Raw genomic sequence first — 22,586 nt, 5'->3', positions numbered from 1 at the left:
ATTTTCTGGCATATGATTGAATCCCACCTGAAAATAGCAACAGTTTATAAGACCCCTCAATGCATCCTCAACTAGGTCTCAACTAAATAGGAGGTAAATCATAGGGAATCCCAGGCTTTGTCCAGAAAGACCAAAGGTGCTGCTTTTCTGATTATAATTGTGCTGAGGAGCCAAAAGCTTGGCTCCTGAGCTTTAAAAGTTTAGAACACAGTCAGTTTTCTGAATGTTTAATGTGCTGACACAGACTCTGCAAAGAGAGGCAATTCCCTCGACGCCTGCGCTTAGCCCAAATTTTCCCTCACCCTAAAGCCACTTATTTATGGGCACTAAGCAATCAGTCCAAACGAAAACACATCCCAGGGGTGCAGAGTAGTTTAAACAATGAATTCAACGACACTGACCTATATTTCAGCTAACTGATGGTAAGTGGAATAAGTCATCAGCTGGTGTTGTTGGGGTGGCAAGGATTGTGATTCTCAGTTCAAATCTTGGCTCTGCCTCAAATTCACGGATTAGTTTTAGGAACATTTCCCAGATTAAAAGGTAAAGGGACCCCTGACCATTAGGTCCAGTCGTGACCGACTCTGGGGTTGCGGCGCTCATCTCACATTATTGGCCGAGGGAGCTGGCGTAAAGCTTCCGGGTCATGTGGCCAGCATGAGTAAGCCGCTTCTGGCGAACCAGAGCAGCGCACGGAAACGCCATTTACCTTCCCACCAGAGCGGTACCTATTTATCTACTTGCACTTTGACGTGCTTTCAAAATGCTAGGTTGGCAGGAGCAGGGACCAAGCAACAGGAGCTCACCCTGTCGCGGGGATTCGAACCGCCAACCTTCTGTTCAGAAAATCCTAGGCTCTGTGGTTTAACCCACAGTGCCACCCGCATCCCAGATTGCATGGTGGCAAAGGCTTATTTTGCTAAAGTAAGTGGGTCCTCGTGATGGGGGAACCGTGGCCCATCCTGGGTCTGTAGCACCCATACAGTGAGGTGAGGAACCTGTGGCTCTTCAGGCACTGTTGGACTCCAACTCCCATCAACCCCAGATGCATGGCCTGTGGCCAGGGATGATGGGAGTTGTAGTTCCCCAGCCCTGTTGCAGTGGCTGTGCTATGGGCTGCATATCAGGAGAGAAGGCTTCTGTCCACTGAAAAGATAAATCTACTTTTGAAGGGATGGCCTTGGACAAGGCAGTCTCAGTTTCTCATCTGTAAACTGGGGACAAGAGAGATTGCTCACTAGGACAGGTTTCTTTATTGGCTTTGTCATAAGAATTCTAAGATGTCATAAATAAAATGAATGTTCATAAGCGTGCAAGGTAAACACACACCGGTATATAAACCACATGTCTGAAAGAGTACAGGAGAGAATCCTGAAGCCATCTTCATCCTTAAGAACCACAAATATTTCTCTGTAGAGTGACGTATCTTGGAAGAAATCTTTCCCAATAGTTCTTTCCACAAATCTTGTTTTAAGGGCATATTTTGTGTATGAATAGCGTAGGCCTGTGAACTGGAGTTAAGAACTAAAGTATTTACCATCTCCAAAAATGGCCCACACTGACCAGGTAAAGCAGGGGTCAGCAAACTTTTTCAGCAGGGGGCCGGTCCACTGTCCCTCAGACCTTGTGGGGGACTGGACTATATTTGGAGGGGATGGAATGAACGAATTCCTATGCCCCACAAATAACCCAGAGATGCATTTTAAATAAAAGCACACATTTTACTCATGTAAAAACACGCTGATTCCCGGACTGTCCGTGGGCCGGATTTAGAAGGTGATTGGGCCGGATCTGGCCTCCGGGCCTTAGGTTGCCTATCCATGAGGTAAACCAGTCAGTGAACATTATCAGGTATCTTGACAGACAGGAGACAAGCCACACTTTCAAATTTCTGTTGTAGACCTCCTATTTCTGTGACACCTGTTGGATGCTTTTGGGTGGTGGGCAATTTCTGAAGTTGTTTGGGGGTTTTTAAGTTCTTGCACTCTCTGTTCTGGGTCCTCACCTCCTTGCAAGAGGGGCGGGGACTCTGCTGCAACAGAAAAATAAGGCAGCCCAATTTAGGGAAGTTTTTAATGACTAATGTTTTAATGTAATTTTAATCTGTTGTTGGAAGCCTCCCAGAGTGGCCGGGGAAACCCAGCCAGATGGGCATGGCATAAATAAGTTGTTGTTGTTGTTGTTGTTGTTGTTGTTGTTGTTGTTGTTGTTGTTGTTGTTGTTGTTGTTGTCATCTGCCTTGCTTTGACTGGATATTGCCTCCATCCATCCTTCTCTGACTTACAATGGACTTAGGGGATCCTGAATCCCTTGATGGGGAGTTGGGCTGTAAAAGCCAACCCCAGATTTTTCGTATAACAGCTTTGTTAAGGAAGCAACGGTCTGATAATTTGTTAGTGCTACCTCTGCTGTTTCTCTCTGCCAGAGTCAAAAAGGCACTTTATCCCCCTTAAGGGAGAGGTTGCAGCTACAGAGACATTCTCAAGGACAGCGAAGCTTACATGCATTAGACTTCCTTGTCACTCCCGTTGCCAATTATACATCTATATATGAAAGAAAACAGGAATTTCATCTGCCTCTAATCCCTCTCCACGAAACATGCTCATTCCTCTTTCAAGGCTTCCCTATTTTTCTTTTGCTTTGGGCAGATCCACACCCTAAATTTAAAGCACATTAAAGGTACATGACTTAGCACAAAGAATCTTGGGGAAAATAGTTTCCACCTCACAGAGCTACAGTTCCCAGCACCTGTAACAAACTACAGCTCCCAGGATTCTCCGGGGGTGGGGGAACGCAGTTGCTTTAAATGTGCACTGAATGTTTTTTAAGTGTATGATGTATACGATGTATTTTGGGAGTCACAGGGCTCACCACTGTGGGGCATGTGATATTGGGGTCCCTGCCAGCCCCCCCTGTGGCATTGGTGAAAGGTCTCAATAAATATCACCTCAAAGACCACAATACACAAGAGCCTGCTCTTCTTTTTCTGTTCCTCTTATATGAGCAAATTAACAATGTCCACCTTTCATCTAATGCCAGGAGTGGGCATGTGTTCTGAACAGAGGTGAGGTGCAAGATCTTTTCCCTGTGAGCAAGATGGCTGGCGCAGGTACCTTTTTAATGACAAAATGGCGTAGCTGGCAGGGTGAGGCATGCCCACACTGCTTTATGGTCCTCTTTTTTCTCCTCTTCCAGATGTGGCAGCCATTTTGGTTGCCACACGCCCCCCCCCCCCGCCTAGCAGCTATTTTGTGTTACGCCATACCCCACTCCCCTTTGGCAGCCATTTTGTGATGGGCACCCATAGAACTTTCTGGAAATTCCAAATGTGCCCATTGGGCCCAAAAAAGTTGGATGCCCCTGGATCACGCGTACCTCATGATGACTGGGTATCTAAGCAACCCAGCGATCTAATCCACTCACTCAAGACAGGGCTCTCTCTAGTTCATGGGGGTGGTAGAAATGTGCTTTTAGCCCATCCTACTGGCTTTCCTGAAGCAAGCAGATGTGAAAAGAGAAGGATCTGAGAAGCTGTGGAAGAGAGAAAAAGACAGCCACCATCCACCCAAGGAAGAATAGTTTCAAGTTCTCATAGAAAATTCAGGGTGAATTTACCAGCTCTGGAACTGATCCCAGAAAGCTTAACCCGGCTACTGTTACAAGAAACTCGACAGATCTTTAATCAAAATACTTGACTAAGGTCAAGCCCTTGGTTTTACATCTCATACGATAGACACCAATCCTGATTAATACCTGGGATAGAGCAGAACTTGGCAAGTATTGTATTTTGTGAGGAGCAACCAGCAAGATGAGGAGCTCAGGAAATCACAATGGGCCGTTGGCCTGATCCTGCTCTTCTCGAGCTCTTATGTTATATTTTTTTTTGTTTTATGGACTGAAACCGTCGCAACTAGAACACAGATTCTAAAAACAAATTGTCCGGAAATGCTATGAACAGTTTCCAAAGCACTCTGTGTTGGTTTATCTTACCATAGTTTATATTCTGCACCTTCAGCATCAGCAAGTGTTCCCTTCAGTCTCAGCAAATGCTTCATGGGGGGGGGGGCAAGAACGACCAGAGTTGAGCTGATGTGCTCATTAGGCCTGACACGCCTGTGCAGACCTTGTTTCTTTCGAATAAAGAGTTAACACGACTTCCTTTGTGTGATTTACTGCTGGTTTGCTCCTGATAGTACCTATGGCTCTGGTCTTGTCTACAGGTGGATGGATGTCTACCTGGGAACCACAGCTGCACTACCTGGGGATGGGTTCCACGATTAAAGGAAAGTTGGCGCATGTGGGGAAATGGGGGCACTGCCCCACCAACCTCAGTCGGCCATCAGCAAGCCCCCTCCTCCTTAGTTTCAGCATTGCCCCTTGCAATTTCAGGAGGGAAGAGGAGGATGGCGACAAAACCAGAATAAGTCAGCTCTGCCTGTGGCTTCACTTTCTACTTGGACCCTTGCCTTCTATCCCAGCAGTTCCCAGTGGGTGAGAGTGTTGTAAAGAAAATCTGCCCTTATTCCCTTATGGGGTATACAAGAGCCCTTTAGGGAGTCCTTTGTAGGTTCTTCAACAGTAGGAGAAGATAACAGAGCCCAACCAGAGAATATTGAGAAGCAAAGCAGCTAGTAAGCCTGATCTTTATTAAAGCTGTTACAACAGGGTGCTCCCCTCACACGCAGGAAGACGGAGAAGGACCCAGAACAAAGGTGTGCCTGCCCTTATATAGACATTTTAAATTCCCTGCCCTGGAGCTCAAGACCACCCCTCCATACATCATACATACATCACAGAAGGGGTGTAACCCAAGACCACCCCTCACAAACATCATACCTACATCACAGAAAAGGCGGTCTACAACAGAAATTTGAATGTTGTTTTTCCTGTCTGGCACGTTATCTGATGCCTTCCTTATCTGATTGCCTTTCCTGGTAGTCTGCCCATTCCTTTGAGATGGTGATTACCCAATTCCTGAGACAACAGGAAGGTTCCCTCCTCCCCCCCTTGCAGAGAAAACATTTGGTCAGTTTGGGAGTCAAAATGGTTTCAGGACGGTCTTCCTGTGCTGCTCCAGACATGTGGTCAGCATATATATGTACGTGCTTGGTTGGTACATTTATTATATATATAAGACCTTAAATTTTTTTTTACAAGAGAATGGTAGAATTTACAGTGGTACCTCTGGATGCGAACAGAATCCGTTCCCGAATCCTGAAGCGAACGCAACTCGTGTCTGCGCGTGCGCGGGTCAAGATTCGCCGCTTCTGCGCATGAGCGTGACGTCATTTTGAGCATCTGCGCATGCGCGAGCGGCGAAATCCGGAAGTAACGCGTTGCCGTGGAGCGCAACCTGAAAACGCTCAACCTGAAGCAAATTTAACCCGCGGTATGACTGTATTTATTTTTTAAAAGAAAATAAAAATACCCCCCCCCCATACCATACTCCTTGCTGGCCGTAACAAGAAGCAAAAGGGGAGTGAAATGATAGCTTGGGTCTAGGGAAAGGTACCCTTTTTTATTATTGAAGGGAAGATACGGTTCTTGGCAGCATCAAAACAAATGGGATTTACTCCTGAGCAAGCATGGTCAGCACTCGCTAGCTGTTAGCCTCCTTTTTGAGCTTGCTGCAGTGAGGAGACACAGCGTTTGTCCCCTCTCACTTGGCAGGAGAATAATCTGGCGGCATGAATGCTTTTTGCCAAAAGGTTTGTGACTGTTACTGATGGGGAGGCTGCCAAAATTAATTACAGGAGCACAGGAGAGAGAGAGAAAGGCAGGCTGTGGCTAATTAGATCTCCGGTTTGCAGGCTTTACGCCCCACAGCTTACAATTCAAAGTGATCTCCTGTCCTCCACCTCCTAACCCTGCAAACCTTAGCTGAAGCTCTTGCAATGTTTCCACTGCCTCCTGATCTCAGCCTCCAGCCTTCCTTTTCCTAGTGGAGCCTGGAAGAGAAGGGCTTGTTGTATCCAATATTAGTCAGGCTCAGAGCTTACCGTTCAAATTCCTGGGACAAATATACGTTCTGTCGTGGCGGCCGTAACCTAGGTTTAATGTGCCATTTGGTGTCCAGATAATATATCTGAGTTTCTAACGTGGATCCTTAAGGGCTGTTATAGCCTACCACGTAGGGTTGTCGTGGGAGAGACTAAAAGGTGTGGGAAGAGGGCCCAAACCACGCATGCTGCCCAGGAGCTCTTTAAAGGAATGGTGGTGTTAATGGAGAAATCTGAGGGCTCCCTTGGACAAAAAACAAGGACACCAGCCAGGAATACCAGAGCAAAACAGCAGCCAGTAGGCTTGGTCTTTATTGAAGACTGTTGCAACAGGACTCCCACCTGCCACAAGGTGGAACAAGATGGAAGCCCCAAACAAAAGAGAACCCAAACTTTTATTAGCTGCTAATCCCCATGTTACACCCCCCCAAAAAACTACATCACTAATGCATCATGAAAGGGGAGGTCTGGTGGCAGTAATCTGAGCATCCTGGACCCTGCCCCATGGTTCTCCTTGCCCTCCACCAAACACCCATCAAGTGTAACAAAAGAGATATTTACATTTCCCTGTTTCCCAGCCAAGTTAATCACACCCTTTTGTCTTCATCTGGGTTTGTTATTTCTGGAATGGCTACCTGTCTGGCACTCAGGTATCAGGATGCCAGGGATTATCACTCAGGCAGAGGGGCTGCTGAGTAGCTGAGCTCACATGTCTACATGAATTTCTGAAGTTTTCCCAGTGAGCCAGTACATAGGTACATTTATCAGTGAATTCTTACATTTGGTATTGTGCAGCAGAGGCCCTTTGAATAGATAGGAAGACACTGTGATGAAGTGTTTTGTGGGGACAAATCACAAAAGTCACAAAAGTGATTGTGCTGATTTTGGTAGTGGGCTGCATGTACATGATATCTGCTAGAGGGGCAACCCCCCCAACCTATACATAAATTATTGCAACAGTGTCATATAAATACAATCATACATAATAAATAAAAATCCCTCAGCAAGACTAAAAGCTGCTGTAGAGGAAGCAGGGACGTTTTAGCAGGAAAACAATACGAGTCGGAAAAGCTTAAAAAGCTGTTCTTTTGCAAAAACTCGCCTTCCTTTTCAAATTGCATCTTCCATGGCTGCATTGTGTAAGATGTGAGTGGTGGGGTGAAAGTCCATAAAAAAGAATAATGGAAAGAACGATGGATAATGTGTAATTACACCCTCGGCTTGCAGAACCAATTTTCTGGGCAGAGGTATAGATAGATAGATAGATAGATAGATAGGTTCAACGCATGAAACATAATTACATCTGGTCTGAAGCCGGCTCTTTTAATGCTGTATTTATCTCCAGCTCCCCTGTGCTTTGGGTTTTTTTTTAAAAAAAATGCTCCGTGTTTGATTTCCATCAAAGCATGCTTCCCAACCAAAATGGACCTTTCTCTCGCCGCCTCTCACCGCATTCCCCGCTCAGGCTTCTCTGCCACACTAAAAATGTGGCGAATCAGATCTCATTAAAGGAAAAGTGGGAGCTACAGCCTTTCATACGGAAGCTCAAACAGCTACCGAAATCAGGGAGAGAAGATAAATTACAGAGAGTGAAAGAGAGTCATCATCCGTGAGGGGATCAAAGAACACAGGGGCCATTGTCTTCCTGCATAAAAGACACACACACACACACACACACACACACACACACACACACACAGGAAGTTGATAGCACAAAGCGCTTGAGACCTGCCTGCTGACTATCAGTTTCGGGTAGAGTTACATTTTTTGTTGGCTTTTTGGAAATACAGTGGTACCTCAGGTTAAGTACTTAATTCGTTACGGAGGTCCGTTCTTAACCTGAAACTGTTCTTAACCTGAAGCACCACTTCAGCTAATGGGGCCTCCTGCTGCTGCCGTGCCACCGGAGCACGATTTCTGTTCTCATCCTGAAGCAAATTTCTTAAGCTGAAGCACTATTTCTGGGTTAGCGGAGTCTGTAACCTGAAGCGTATGTAACCTGAAGCGTATGTACAGGTACCACTGTACAGTATATGTTTTAGGGTTGCCACATTTCAAAAAGTAAAATGCCTGACACCCACAAAGTTGTTGAGCTGTTTTTTTGAGGGGAACAAACCCAAACTATTCACCTTTTTTTCGGAAATCTTCCATACATATGGGTTTTCCCTGACATTTTGCCGATTCAGTCAAATTCTCCCCCTTATGCCATTTTTAAACCCGAAAACCAGGACATGTCAGGAATTTTCCTGACGTATGACAAGCCTAATAATATGTTTAGGCTTTCTAATATACGGTATATGTTTCTTTATTTGTGTGTAAAAAAATATTTATATATTGCTATTCCATTTTTTTTTAATCAGAGCAACTGGCAACAAATTATGCATAAAACCATACAGCGGAAGCTACGTAAAAATGTTAAAATCAGAAACTGTTATGAAAATATGTATTCTTAATTGCCTGCATCAGCCTGACGGAAAAGAAACAGGCATTTAAAAGTTGGCACAGAAGGCTGACTCTCTGTTGGCAGAGTATTCCAGAAGACTGGGCCGATGACATTGAAGCATTGGTTTCTTGTTGTTGTCTAAAGGAGCCTCACCAACCTGGCAATCAACCAGCGATGCTCCTGTAGATGATCTCCGAGAAAGAGATGGGAAAGGGCCGGCCCACCCATGAGACAAGCAAGGTGAGAAGACTGCCTCGGGTGGCAGAATTCACAGGGGCAGCAGGCCTGGCTTCCAAGGAATGCATCGCCTGCTGCCGCTGCCATGGTGGCCGTGACAGCTGCCAGGATCTGCTTCCTCCCTGGCAGCCCCCAATCCAGTCCCACCTCTCCCCCCACCCCTTTTCGCCATGTAGATCACTATTCCACACACACACACTTTGTTCCCCTTGTAAATCTTCACACAACCCTTCTCTCCCCTGTTGGAAAGGCACCATTTTGTGGTTCGCTTCAGGTGCCAAAAATTTCATGGGCCGGCCCTAAGCTGGGATATTAATAATAATAATAATACCCCGCTCATCTGGCTGGGTTTCCCCAGCCACTCTGGGCAGCTTCCAACAAAATATTAAAATACAGTGGTCTGTTAAACATTAAAAGCTTCCCTAAACAGGGCTTTTAATGAACAAACACATACTAGCAGCACTGCAGTTGTAGATGTGCATCAACAATGCCAGAAGTGAACCATGTGGGAAGACACTGAATGGAGCCAAAAATGCAGATCAAGACAGGAGCCCAAGTTGGGGAGTCAGAGAACCAGAAAACATGCCAGGAGTCGGAGCTGGTGAGTAAAGAATATTCTTGCCCCAGTACAGTCCCAGCCTGAACCAGAAGCCTTTATAGTAGGGATGAAGAACCTGTGGCCTTTCAAAAGTTGTACTACAACTCATATCACCCTGGCTATTGGTGAACCTGACCGGTGCTGATGGGACTTGAAGTCTAGAGGACCACAGTTTCCCCATCCTTGGGTGACACCAGCAGTGCTGATGGCAACCTAATCTGGTTCCCAAGCTTCTGGGCCGTTTTTGTCACTGCATTGCTACGAGTGGAAGGGTTTGGGAGAGAGGTTCTGGGTAAGTTGAATTTGTGGGGACCGTTTATAATTGATTATTATTGATAGCCCGCCCATCTGGCTGGGTTTCCCCAGCCACTCTGGGCAGCTCCCAACAGAATATTAAAAACATGACAAAACATCAAACATTAAAAACTTCTCTAAAGAGGGCAGATCATATGTTTCCCTTTGGTAAAAATGGCGGCCTTTGTGCACAGGAACAAGAACACCCACATAAACATCAAGTAGTTCTCATTAAACTTAAGGCACATTGGGGGAAACCAACACATTTTAAAAAGCAGATCCCTGCATTATAACTAACTGTGCTTCACTGCCTTGTTTCTGGTAAGAAGGCTTTGTTAGCATCAAGAGAAGACATTGAGGACGCGATGGTGTCTGTAAACACATTGCTGACTTCAGGATGTGACTAAGAAAGACCTTAAGTTAGACAAGATTACAGCTGCTTTCTCTCAGCATTCTTCACACTAGGAGAATCAGCAGAGTTTGGTGGTGTTCCAACATCAAGGTTAAAACAAACATGAGTTGCTTTTGTCCAATGAGGATCTCAGACCAGAAGTGGTGGATTGGCCCTTATTTTGTCTTCAGGAAACAAAAGAATTGCTACCTTCTCCCAAGTACATCTAAGATCAGGTTCACTAGTTCGGCCTTTGTGTGGGTGTGTCAGGGGAACGGGTGGAATCTGGTTCTGGTGGGTCCAGTTTTTAGGTGTTGACGCATTGCAGTACAGTGGTACCTCGGGTTAAGAACTTAATTCGTTCTGGAGGTCCGTTCTTAACCTGAAACTGTTCTTAACTTGAGGTACCACTTTAGCTAATGGGGCCTCCCCCTGCCACTGCCGCGCGATTTCTGTTCTCATCCTGAAGCAAAGTTCTTAACCCAAGGTACTATTTCCGGGATAGCAGAGTCTGTAACCTGAAGGGTCTGTAACCCAAGGTACCACTGTATATGGATGGCTTAGGTTAGAGGATTCCAAACATAAGATGCCCCCTTTTTTCACAGCTGTTGCCCACAGTGGGTGGCCATTTCCATGGAGTTATCCACCACGATCCCAAGAACTCTTTCATAATCAGTCACTTCCACTTCAGACCACATTAGTGTATATTTGAGGTCAGGACATATACATGCTTGGGATGCTTCCCCCTATGGATTTTCTGTGGCGACTTTTTTTTTTTAATTCTCTGGGGAACTTTTCCAAGAAGCCATATATATCCTTGAGTGGAAGAAACTCCTGCCAAGATTAAAGTGGGGAGAGGAGAATGAATAGCTTGTCCGTCTGACCTGCATTTTGTACCAACTTATGACCTAAACTGGCAGGCTGGGTGATCAGAGATGGGTGGGAATAGGGCACCTTTCCAGACTGGACGTCTTCCCAAAGGACATACTAGAGCCACTGTCTGCAGGAGGGAGAGCACACAGCATAAAATGTCTGAGGAAACTGAAAAACAATAGATCAGAGGTGGGGGATTTTAGGTCCAGGAGACAAATTCGGCCCTCTGCGCCTTTCTGAATGGACCTTGGAACCCTCCCCAGGCCACACCCCTTCCTCAGCCACACCCACTCTTCCCAAGCCACACCCTTCATACCATTATTCAGTATTTTCGCCTGGCTGGAATGCTTCCTTGAACTCTGACAACGCCTGTTGGTTACCCGAAGGCAGGATAGAGAAGGGGTGTGTGAGATAATGTGTAGAAACGGACGAAAGAAGAATGGCAGATAAAATTAATGGACTATGCAGAATTGGACAAAATGACAGGAAGGATTCGAAACCTGCAGGACCAGAGATTTACAGAAGAATATGAACTATTTGAAGAGAAATTGTAATCAGCAAATTACATTAGTAGGACTACAAGAAGTTTTGTAAGGAGAAATATAAGAAAAGTTACAAAGTAGAAAAAGAATAGAGATATTAGTTATGAGACTTATGTAATAGGGGAAGTAAGAAATGTATACTAAGAGATTAGATTGGAAAATTTTCAGACGACATTGATGGAAGTCAAAAAATTGTATAAGATGTAAAGTATGTTTAATTACTGTTGAAAATGATATGTTAAAAAAACACACACACAAACATATATATATATATATATATATGAGATAATGTGTAGAAACCAGCGTACAGTACAAACGTAAGATCTGCATTCATGCACTGCCAATCGTTTTTTAGCTAACGATCAATTCTTTTATAGATAAAACAGCGTCAGAAACTCCCAAGAAAGAATCTTCCCAAAATAAAAAGTGTAGGCGTGGACATAGCAACGAGAGTGCAAGTGGGTCGAGGAGATTATAAAATATTTTCCCTTCTGGAAGGAAAACAAGTTTCTATTTCAGGGAGAAAGGAGAAGATGTTACGACTTGATCAGGGATAAGGAATTTGTGGTGTTTCAGGTGCTGTTAGACTCCAGTTCCCATCACCCCCAGCCTGCATAGGAGTTTGAACTCAGTCATGTCTGAAGGGTCATAAGTTTCCTGCCTCCAGCCTTGAGAAAACAGAGAACCCGGCTCTCCGGCAATGCGGAACCTCCATGTCCAATTATTTGGCTGTTGCTTAAGAATAATGCAGTACTGTGGTACCTTGGTTCTCAAATGCCTTGGTACTCAAACAACTTGGAACCCAAACACTGCAAACCCAGAAGTGAGTGTTCTGCCTTGCGAGCTTTTTTTTTTAAGCTGAACGTGCTCCGTTTTGAGTGTTATGCTGAGGTCTGTCTGTTTTTGCCATTTATTTTGCGTTTTTGTTTTTGCTGCTCTTTTTGTTTGGTTTTTGTGAGTGTGTGGAACCCAGTTATGCTATTGATTGATTGATTGTGTGACTGCAGTACATTGTTTATTGCTTTCATTTTATGGAACAATGGTCTTGTTTAGAGAGTAAAATTCATGTTCAATTGCTGTTTTAGGGGTTATTTTTAAAAATCTGGAGTGGATGGATCCATTTTGCATTACTTTCTATGGGAAAGTGCGCCTTGGTTTTGGAACGCTTTAGTTTTGGAACGGATTTCTGGAACGGATTGAGAACCAAGGTACCACTGTAAAGACTGGATTAGGATAAATGAGCTGCTTGCATATGAGACACTTTTCCAGAGGAACAAGTGGAGATATTACACAAATAAACTTTTTTATTATCTAATGTAAGAAACGAATGAATGAAGTAATCATTCATGGGGATGGTTCATACACAGGAAAAGTGAACGGCAGTTACTATAAAACTTTGGTACAGAAAGATAAGAGGCTCTCTCACCGTTGATAAACAGGTGATGAAAGTGATGGGTAGCTCATGCCCCTTCTCACAGCAAGAATCTTGTAAGTACAGCATCCTTGTATGAGGCCACTCAGCTTAAAATGCCTCCGTTCCAGATGTTTATTTTGCTACCTGCGATCTATTTTGACAAATGCAAATACAGCACACTTGAATGCAGCTCTGCATGATAAATATGCAAATTATTAATTTGCAAATTATGGCATATTACTGCTTTGCCATTTGCTTTACAATGCTTTGACTTCATAAATCCGATGTAACTTTTGTTTGTTTGTTCTATCGTTTATCATTTTTTTTAAGGGTAACGTAAATTAATTGTGACTTTCCCTTTAGCCTAAGGAAATAACACCAAGCCTTCGCTTTTTAAAAAATTGCAGAAAGAAATGTTCCTTCCTCTATCGTAATCTTTGAACTCCCTTTTGCCTAATGATGAAGCTGTAGGTTCAGGTTTCAAAATGACCATGGGGAAAAATGAAAATCATTTCTTCCCATAATTAAGAATTAATTTATGGAATATCTAAAGCCTATCAGTTGTTATTTTCTTTAATTGGCCTCCATCCTCTGAATTAATTAAAAATAAATAAATAAATGAAGGGACGGACAAATATACTCATCACTGGAATTATTACAGGTTTGCCATATACATATGGCTATTCAACTGCTTAGATTTGTGGAACAGGCGCTCATTCTGCATTTGTGAGAAATCAGTCTTTGGAACTCCCCGCCTATTGACACACTTTGGAACTCCCTGCCTAGCCGACTGGCATCAGTCTGGAGCATTCACTATTCTTTATTGTGGCACCTGCTAAAAACATTTTTTGTTTAGGCAAGCCATGGTGACGGCCCCTAAGCTTCGACAACTTCATGGAGAACAACTCTCTCCATGTCTTCTCATCAGCTAAACAGAACTTCATGTTCAGAGGCAGTAAGATTCTGGACACCCGACTTTGGGCTGCCTCCAAAGAAGAAGTTAGTTGAACTTAGAAAGTCACCTTCATAGCTTATTTGAAAGTGGCCAGAAGCATCTTCCTAAGGTCAGCTCCAAATGGTTGCAAGGCTGGTGATTTGCCAGAGTCCAATCTCCCTAACAATGTTCCCACTTGGTGCAGTCTTCCTGGTCTAGACAGGGTGCCGTGTCCAAATCTTGGTGCCAACATTGCATATGGCTGATTAATCTTGGAAATAAAATGGTCTGATTCAGCAAGGCAATTCTTAATGTTCTCCGTTAGCAGAACAAAAGAAGAGACTTTAGGGAAACTGATTTTCCTTTTTTTCTGCACTTAGTAATGCTTCTGAATACGTCCTATTTATCAGGGGTAAAATGTCTGTCCAGTTGGATCTTTCAAATTTGCCAAAATGTCTCTGGCTATATTTTCTGGCTGAGACATAGACATAACTCAGCAATATATCACTGCTTCTACAGCCTACAGGGAGGTATATACTGTACCAGCATTCCTGCAGTTTTCATGGGGGAGCAGAAGCCCACAGAGGCAGAAAGGGTGAGGGAGTAGCGACGTTCATTGTTGTGCCACAACATGCCCACTGGTGTGAATGAAATTTAGCACAATGTGCCGTCGCTGTATCAGTCAAAAAGCCACAGTTCCATGATGCATCAGGTGCCGCAGTATGAAAGGAATGTTAGAAAATGGAACAGAAGGGTTGGCATAATCAGGAAAACTAATGCAACATCTGAATGTACCTCTAAGTCAGTAACCCAGGAGCAGCCGTGGTTCAGACCAACCCAAGTTTCTGAGATGTTCTCAAAGCATAGCTGTCAACTTACAGATTTGAAAATAAGGGACCAGCAGCCTCGAAAATAAGGGATCAGCAGCCAAAATAAGGGATCAACAATTACTTTGATAAAATACCTATTTTGTTGCATGCAAATGGCTTTAGATACCCATTAGGTCCATAAATTACCATATAGCATATATTCAACACAAAAAATAGCAACAATTTGTTGTTGACAAAGGACAGCTGGACATAGAAAGGGCACCATTACCTTCAGTAGCTTATTTAAGGGACATCATCAATAAGGGACAGCAGCGGGACATGGAGCTGGGATAAGGGACTGTCCCGCCAAATAAGGGACGCTTGACAGCTATGTCTCAAAGGCGGCTGCTCTATAAAAATGCATTGCAATACAGTGGTACCTTGGGTTACAGATGCTTCAGGTTACAGACGCTTCAGGTTACAGACTCTGCTAACCCAGAAATAGTACCTCAGGTTAAGAACTTTGTTTCAGGATGAGAACAGAAATCGTGCAGCGGCAGCGGGAGGCCCCATTAGCTAAAGTGGTGCTTCAGGTTAAGAACAGTTTCAGGTTAAGAACGGATCTCCGGAATGAATTAAGTTCTTAACTCGAGGTACCACTGTACTCAAATCTGGAGGCTACCAGAATATGGGTAACTTCGGACAGGCTATCTCTGTCCACGAATGCTGCATGCACACAAATTTATGCTCCACATGGGGTCTACGGCATATTTTATGACCCTGCAAAGTGCTTTTCTCAATTTTCTCAATTTCACATTCTGAAAATGAAAGCTCAATGAAGATTGATTCTGTGTTGCACCCCACAGTGTCCCCATTTGAAAAGATATGGAGGCGGTACCAGGAACAGGGACGTATCCACAGCTGCCCAAGGACGTTGTGGGTGGGCGAATAAAAAACAAATAACAAAGTGGCAATGACTACCTCCCACTTCATTCAGCTGGGGGGGCATGTGCAGGGAGGGGAATGCGCGAATAGCTTAATTTAGGGGAGGGTTTTCAAATAGGTCTCGAGTAGCCACACCCACCTTGTGGACGGCAAGTTCTAGAATCTCTCTGGATCGAAAGCAGCACGTTGAGGATGAGCGAGAAAGTTTCCCTATTGAGAAAGACTACTTTGTGCCACAAATGGGGAGGTCTGTGCAGAGCTGTGGAGACTGGTGCAGCAGCCTTAACTGCTGAAAAGTGCTTTACGTCACAGAGGCCCTCTTCCTAAGGCCGGCCCTAGTATTAGGCAGAGTGAGACAACTGCCTTAGGTGGCAGATGCTGGGGGGGGGGGGAGCAGTGGTAGCCACTCCCTTCTCCCTCACTGTTCCCTCAGCTAGAGGACAGCTCTGTGTGCCAGAATTACTTGTCCTGCATTCAGTAAGTGTCAGGAGTCAGGCGTAAGTCAGCAATAAATCACCTGGAGTCAGTGAAGTGAACGCTTTATTCAGAGAAACCAAAACAGTGCAGGCCTTTCCCATAGATCTTGCCCCAGTGAGGCAATTGCAAGGACTGAAGGTCTTTCCCACTGCTTTCTAAAGCTCCTCCTCTCCCAGGTCCTTCTCAAGCAATCTCAGGCTCCTTCGTCTATTCTCTCATTGCTCCACCCTCTTAATTCCTCTCTGTGTTCTGGGAGACCAGGAGAGAGGGGATCTGGTCGCAGCAGGAGGGGGAGCCTCCCTGGATTCTTCAGCAGCCATGCCTCGTCTCTGTATCCTGGCCCCGCTCCTCTCCTGCCTCTGGTTCTGGACTGCTTTCTCCCTAGCCTCTTCCTGCTCACTAAAGCCTGTTGCCTCTCTACCTTTCGACACCTCCTCTCCCCAGTCTGCTCCCTCTTCTCCCTCTGACCACTCATCGTCATCCCAACACCAATCCCCTGGCTCTGAGCCTTCTTCCCCTAGGGGTTCCCCAGCTGGTGCCCGCCCCCCACTCCTCTGCTTCCATCCAGTCCATGACAGTAAGCTAGTTTGGTGCCCTTGAATGTTACTGCCAGAGCTGAAGTCAGATTCAGCTGCCAATCTAGTTGGCTTCCATACTTGAGATTGTGGCAGGCATATTGTCGTTTGCCTCAAGCAGTAAAATATATTGTGCTGGTCCTGCCTTTTGCTTGACAAAACTAGAACTACCTGCACTCCCCAGCTACCAGTTTGGTCCTTTAGGGGGGCTGTAGCCCCTCCCTGAAGAAGCTGAACATCACACTCCTGGTTAGACAAAACACGCACCAAATAATGCATCTGTCTTGTCAGGACCGAAGCTGCTGTTTATCGCCTCTCATCCAATCTATTTCTGATCCCAGACGCTGATTCAATACTCCCACTTCCTCATCTAACTCAGATGAAAAAGAGAGGCAGAGCTGGGTGCTGTCACCATGCCAGTGACACCTTATGCCAGATCCGGAGTTCAAATTCCTATTTAGCTAGAATATTGATGGATGTCCCCTGAGCGAGTGATTCACCAAACAGACTCAGCTTCCTCTATCTGTAAAATGGGGGTACTGAGGCTTTTTGTTGTGCATTCCTCTAGGACTGATTCGGAGGCAATAGCACAATATCTAGTCCACACAAAGGATTTGGTGGAGGTAGTTTTGCAGCAAGCAAAACAGCTGTTTCTCTCCCCCCCCCTTCAAAAAAATACAGTGAGTTTGCAGTGCACTTCACTACTGGAGAGGGGGAATGTGCAACTTTCTGTTCACCAACTAAATCACTTTTCAACTACCAATAGAATAGAATACAAGCAAAAGCAAAATGGCATTGATTTGCAGAGAGAGTATAGCTGTCATACTGACTATCACTCTTCCTTTTTTGAAAAAGCTTCTCAAGCATTCAATGTGAAGATGAAGCGTCAGTCTTTGCATTTGGAAACATCGGTGTGTAAAAGACTTTTTCTAGGCTTCACCATTTCTGCACGTGATAGTGGAAGGGGGCGGGTGAGGGAGGTCTATTCAGAAGAAACAAAGAGGGCTTGGAAATTAAACTGGGCAGCCTCTGGTGTCGCAGCTCTGGAGCCGCTGGGCTCGAGAAAAGATCCCAGGTGAATGTTGCACTATCAAGCAATACAGCTGAGAATGGGAGGAGAGGGGGAAAAGCAAGTCAGATGAGGTTCACAATGTCATTGCGCCAGAGGGCATCACAAGGGGAACTGTTTGCAGGCAATGACATTGGGCTGTGCTGACTTTTCCAGCAGCAAAGCCAGGGGTTGAAAAGCTACTGGGAAAAGGTCCTCACTCACCTGGAAGTTCTGTCTCCTTCATTTTGCTCCATAAAAACCACCATTGCCATTAAAGTTTTCACCTGGAGCCTCTTAAGTCTCATCCTTAACTAAAACTAAACCTGAAGCATGCACCTGAATTTTTTTCCTTCATCCTTCTCCAATGTTTTGGACTACAGCCCTGGTTTATTTTTTATGACCTCCATCTCTCTCCCTTTTGATGCTTTCCCTATTGCAGAAGTATTGACTGTAATCTCCTCGGGGCAGGAACTAATTTGTGCTTATATCCGTCTGCAAAGCACCGTCTGAATAAGAAATAATAATAATCTTAGATGCATGGGAACTGGTTGCAGGCATCCAGTGGCAAGGGAAAAGCACACTGCTCATGCACAGAGAAACTATTTTCTTCCTGCAACTTGCTTGGTGTAAGGGGGCGGGAGAGTCCGCTCTAAGGATGAGAGTGCTGTTGGTGAACATGGCTTCCGTGGTTAGCGCTGGCTGAAACCGAATCCTCACTTCAAGCTCTAGCAGAAGCAGGCAAACCGTATCTCTGTGCAAGATACATTAGAAGCAAGGCGATGCGAACACACCAGGCAGAGCATGATTCACAAGGCAGAGTGGGAGAATAATCTTTTGTCGCTGCAGGGAATGCATCTATTTGGGACCACTGTGGCCTGATCCTGTGCGGCGCTAAGCCCTAACAATTCTCAATCTTTGCACTGGCCCAGCACCTTGGTTAGACAGCACTTCTCTCTTTCTCTGGCCCTGCTCGTGATTTTTTTGGGTTTTTTTCATGCGGAGGATAACAAAAGTGAGCCTATAAAGTAAGCTGGATCTAGGCTGGCAGGTCAAAAATATGGGACAACTTAAACACGCTGGTCCTAAATGCAAATTACTTTAAAATCCCTTGAACCTATAGGATCAGCACACCACGGACCACTCCTTGCACTATAAAGAAGTATTTGCATTTTGAACCTTGCATCCAGAACAGTAGAAGGGTGTCTTGCTGTGGGCCTCCAGTTCCTGGCATGGTGATTTTAATGCTGTTTTCTGTTAGAATCCTCTGCAAACACATTGAGTTCCCTCCCTCTTAAACACATGCAGAAACCCCCCCCCCCCACTCACATGCTTGTAAGAGAAGCTATATACATATAAGTTACCACTGCTTTATCCCAGGGCTACTCAGCTGCTACTACAGCCTGTATCTCACCCAGCACAGCCCGTGCAATCTCTAAGTGGGCGTTCACAAGACCAGCTATTGCACAGGGCATACCTATGAGCCGTTCTTTTGTCTAAACAAGCAAGGTGCTTAATGGGTGCCTTCCATTTCTGAGCTCCTACCCACCTAGCAGCAAAATCGGGGGGGGGGGGGCGCATTTGACATTCGGAAATGTTCAAAGGACGAAGCAGAGGGTGGCGACTGAATGCATCGACAGAGTTTGATCTTGCAAAAGGAAAGAACAGCCCAAAGCTTAGGATGGTGGGGCGGATGCAGAACTTTCAAAAGCACCGAAGTGGGCGAGAAATATATAATTTTTAAAAGAGAAAAGCACCCACACCCACACAACTGGTCCTCTGGGGGTGGGGAACCCAGACCGGGGGGGGGGGAGGAGGCCTGCGTTATGAATTAATCCCCTGGGGAACAGGCAGACAAAACAACAACATCCCTTGTATAAAGGGAAAAAACACTGAAATCTCTGGTGATGGGGGGAATGGGGGGGTGGCAGTGCGAAGGGGAGCCGCTTACCCCACATCAGGGTGAAGAGATGCGCTCTGGGGATGAGCACCAGGGAATACGCCGCCCCGACGTGCAGAAGAGCCATGAGGATGACATTCCTCCAGACGATCTCCTGCCTCTGCCCAACTTTCCCGGGGCTCCTCTCGGGCGCAGGGTCCGCGGAGCTGCCATCTCTCCCCTCGCTGGAGGAGGAGGAAGAAGAGAGGGACATCTTGGCCTCTTCCTCGACGGCGCCGCCGGCTCCGGGCTTGGACATGGCCGAAGGGCAGACGGGGAGAGATGCCCTCTCTTTCCTTTTACTTTGGCTCTTGTTTCTCTCCCCACTCCTCCCCTTTTTTCCTTCCCTTTTTAAGGGTCAGGTTTCTCCCTTCCTTTACTTCTGAGTTTGCTTTTTTAAAAATAAATAAAACCCCCTTTCCTTTTTAATAGATCCCCTCCCTCCTTCCCAGCACTTTGCTCTGGGGCTACGGTCTACCGGCGGGAGCCTGGTCGCTGGGCAGCGGCGGCAGCATCTGTTGCTGGCATCTCGTCCATGCTGCTGCTGCTGCTGCTCCGGAGCCAAATTCCGCACAGCAACAGAGAATGAAAAAAAGAGGGAGGGAGGGAGAATGAGAAGGAGAGGAAAAGACCTGCATAGCTACAGCCAATCAGAATCAGATGCGGCGCTCTTAAAGGGGGTGGGGGGGGAGCTAGAGATGCACAGCATCCCTGTCTACTATTGCCACACATTGGCCAGACTGAATAGAGAGATATAGTCTCTGTCCAACAAAGAAAGGTGCGTTTGATATATAGCACGTTCAAAGGCAACCTATTGCAGAAAAGGCCCACACACCCCCAGGTCTTTGTGTGGTAGCTGTGGGGTCTCTCGATCTCTCTCTCTCTGTTAAATTGCTGAATGGGTATCTAAAATCCTTCAGCACATGCAGCCGACAACAAAAGGACTTCTCCCTTAAGGCCTTGGGTTCAAAGAGATGTTGACCCCAGTTTAGTCACTGTTTTAAATGGTGCATTTTAGAGTTGCTGCTTTTAGCTGACTGGGGCCATTGTTAGGGGTAGAGTCAGGGAGGTGAAGCCCAAGATCTTTTGTGCGCAGCTCCAGATTTCCTTCCTCTCCTTTGGAAAAACTAAAAAACCAAAACAAAACCCCATACCAAAAAAACCACACACCACAACTTGCTTACAGGGTTCCTGGGACCCCAATCGGCAGCCAGCTTAAATTTGCTCAGAGGCCTACATTTGCATCTCTAAGAGTGGTATATGTTTCTAAGTATACATTAGCATATGACAGGAACATTTTCAGCCAATGAGCATCGAAGACCTGAGTCTTTTCAGAACACACAGCTACACCCTCTCTGTAGCCACCTATCAATAATTATTCCCTGGGAGGCTTACAAACAAAACCGTGCTTAAACAAATATAATATGTCACGATTGAAACCAGCAGCAAGGAATAGGAGACAGCAAAAATAAAATAAAAAATAAGATCATTACAACAGAGACAGCATGAAACAGTCTGGGTTTAAAACACAGTTTAAAAATCCTGAGGGTGGGGAAGGTATTTAGCATCAATTGGCAAGCGTCCCAATTTAATATCGAAAATAAGGGGGGCGGGCGGGCGGACACACACACACACACACACACACACACACACACAGCTATATAGGAATGGTGCCAGTGTTGGGAGCCAAACAGTTATATCAACCACAATTTTTTTGTGTTTTTTTTTTGTTTTGCTTCAGTCAGTGTCAAATACATGCCATATGCTTGGGGTGTATAAAGCATATGCAGCAGGAATATGCAGATTATGAAGAACTGATGCAGTTAGTTGTGACAAGAGTTGAAGCTCTAGGCCTGATTGACAAAATAAAAACTGACAAATCTACAATTCTACGGCTCTGTGAAATCATACACCCAAGAGCTCTCAGAAGAGCTCAAATGTGAAATTGCTGATCTTTTCACACAAAAATATGTAACTTGTCCCTCAGATCGGCCTCCGTACGTGAAGACCAGAAAGTCGCCATTGGAACACAATTTTTACAAAAGGGTTCTCAAGCGGGTCCTGGAAATTACAGGCCGGTTAGTATAACATCTGCCTCGGGAAAACAGGTGGAAAGCATTGCTAAAGATAAAATAGAATGCAGAAGAACAAGTCTTGCTGCAGCAACTGGAAAGATGCAACATTTATTTTAGGTTGCAGTTGGTGGATGAAATTTCCTCTCTAAATTTTCTCTGAAGGTGCTGTTATGTTTGGCGAAAGGCACATAGGCAACATGTATCTAGTTGCTAGGCTGGATGAGACTGTACTTCTGATGACCTGCAGAATACAGTGGTACCTCGGGTTAAAGACGCTTCAGGTTACAGATGCTTCAGGTTACAGACTCTGCTAACCCAGAAATAGTACCTCGGGTTAAGAACTTTGCTTCAGGATGAGAACAGAAATCACATGGCAGCAGCAGGAGGCTCCATTAGCTAAAGTGGTACCTCAGGTTAAGAACAGTTTCAGGTTAAGAATGGACCTCCAGAACGAATTAAGTTCTTAACCAGAGGTACCACTGTACCGTGGTTTTGTGTGTTCATCAGTCTTAACTGTGGTGGTCCACTTATGCTTCACCCAAAAATAAACAGAGACATGGATTTGCTTCTGACCATGACTATCAGCTGCTTTCAGTCTTGCTTAGCAAGTCAACTTGCCTTCTCAGTGCTCCACAGCATCCCACGGCTGAAGGATTGCCTCCTTCTGCCTCACCGCCATGTGGAGGGAAACCAACCAGTGTGGAAGGACCCAGCTGTTGGCCACTCTATGTTCTCCTTGGAAAGGAAGAAGTTTTTAGCCTTGGCTTACCCCATTGGCACACCCTCATATATCCACTCAGGTGCCATGTGCTTTCTAAAATTAGTTTTTATTAAAGTTTTTTTGTGTTACAAAACAAACAGAGAAACAGGGAAAGGTACATCTATTATCTTCACTTTCAAAGAAACACTAAATTTCCATTTACATTCATTGGGAGGCACTTCTGTCATTAACGATACGATAATCTTTATTGTCATTGTCCCATACAGAACAAC

The 22,586-nt window shown here is 45.2% G+C and overlaps 1 protein-coding gene and 1 long non-coding RNA gene across 2 annotated transcripts in view; one reads left to right on the top strand and one right to left on the bottom strand.

The window, feature by feature from the left end:
• SCD5 (stearoyl-CoA desaturase 5) overlaps positions 1-20,111 on the bottom strand; it is a 42,752-nt gene extending 22,641 nt beyond the window's left edge. Inside the window, exon 1 of the mRNA XM_083571701.1 lies at positions 19,531-20,111. Coding sequence (XP_083427827.1) covers positions 19,531-19,777 — 247 coding nt within the window. The 5' untranslated portion in view covers positions 19,778-20,111. The remainder of the gene's footprint in view (positions 1-19,530) is intronic.
• LOC310742612 overlaps positions 1-22,077 on the top strand; it is a 111,170-nt gene extending 89,093 nt beyond the window's left edge. Inside the window, exons 2-3 of the long non-coding RNA XR_014538610.1 lie at positions 14,588-15,115; positions 21,996-22,077. This is a non-coding gene — a long non-coding RNA (uncharacterized lncRNA). The remainder of the gene's footprint in view (positions 1-14,587; positions 15,116-21,995) is intronic.
• The last annotated feature ends 509 nt before the right edge of the window (positions 22,078-22,586 follow it).

Source organism: Podarcis filfolensis, assembly GCF_964270895.1.
Source record: "Podarcis filfolensis genome assembly, chromosome: 9".
Lineage (NCBI taxonomy): Eukaryota > Metazoa > Chordata > Lepidosauria > Squamata > Lacertidae > Podarcis > Podarcis filfolensis.
The sequence above is the reverse complement of the archived record's forward strand: the minus strand, read 5'-3'. Positions and strand labels throughout refer to the sequence as shown.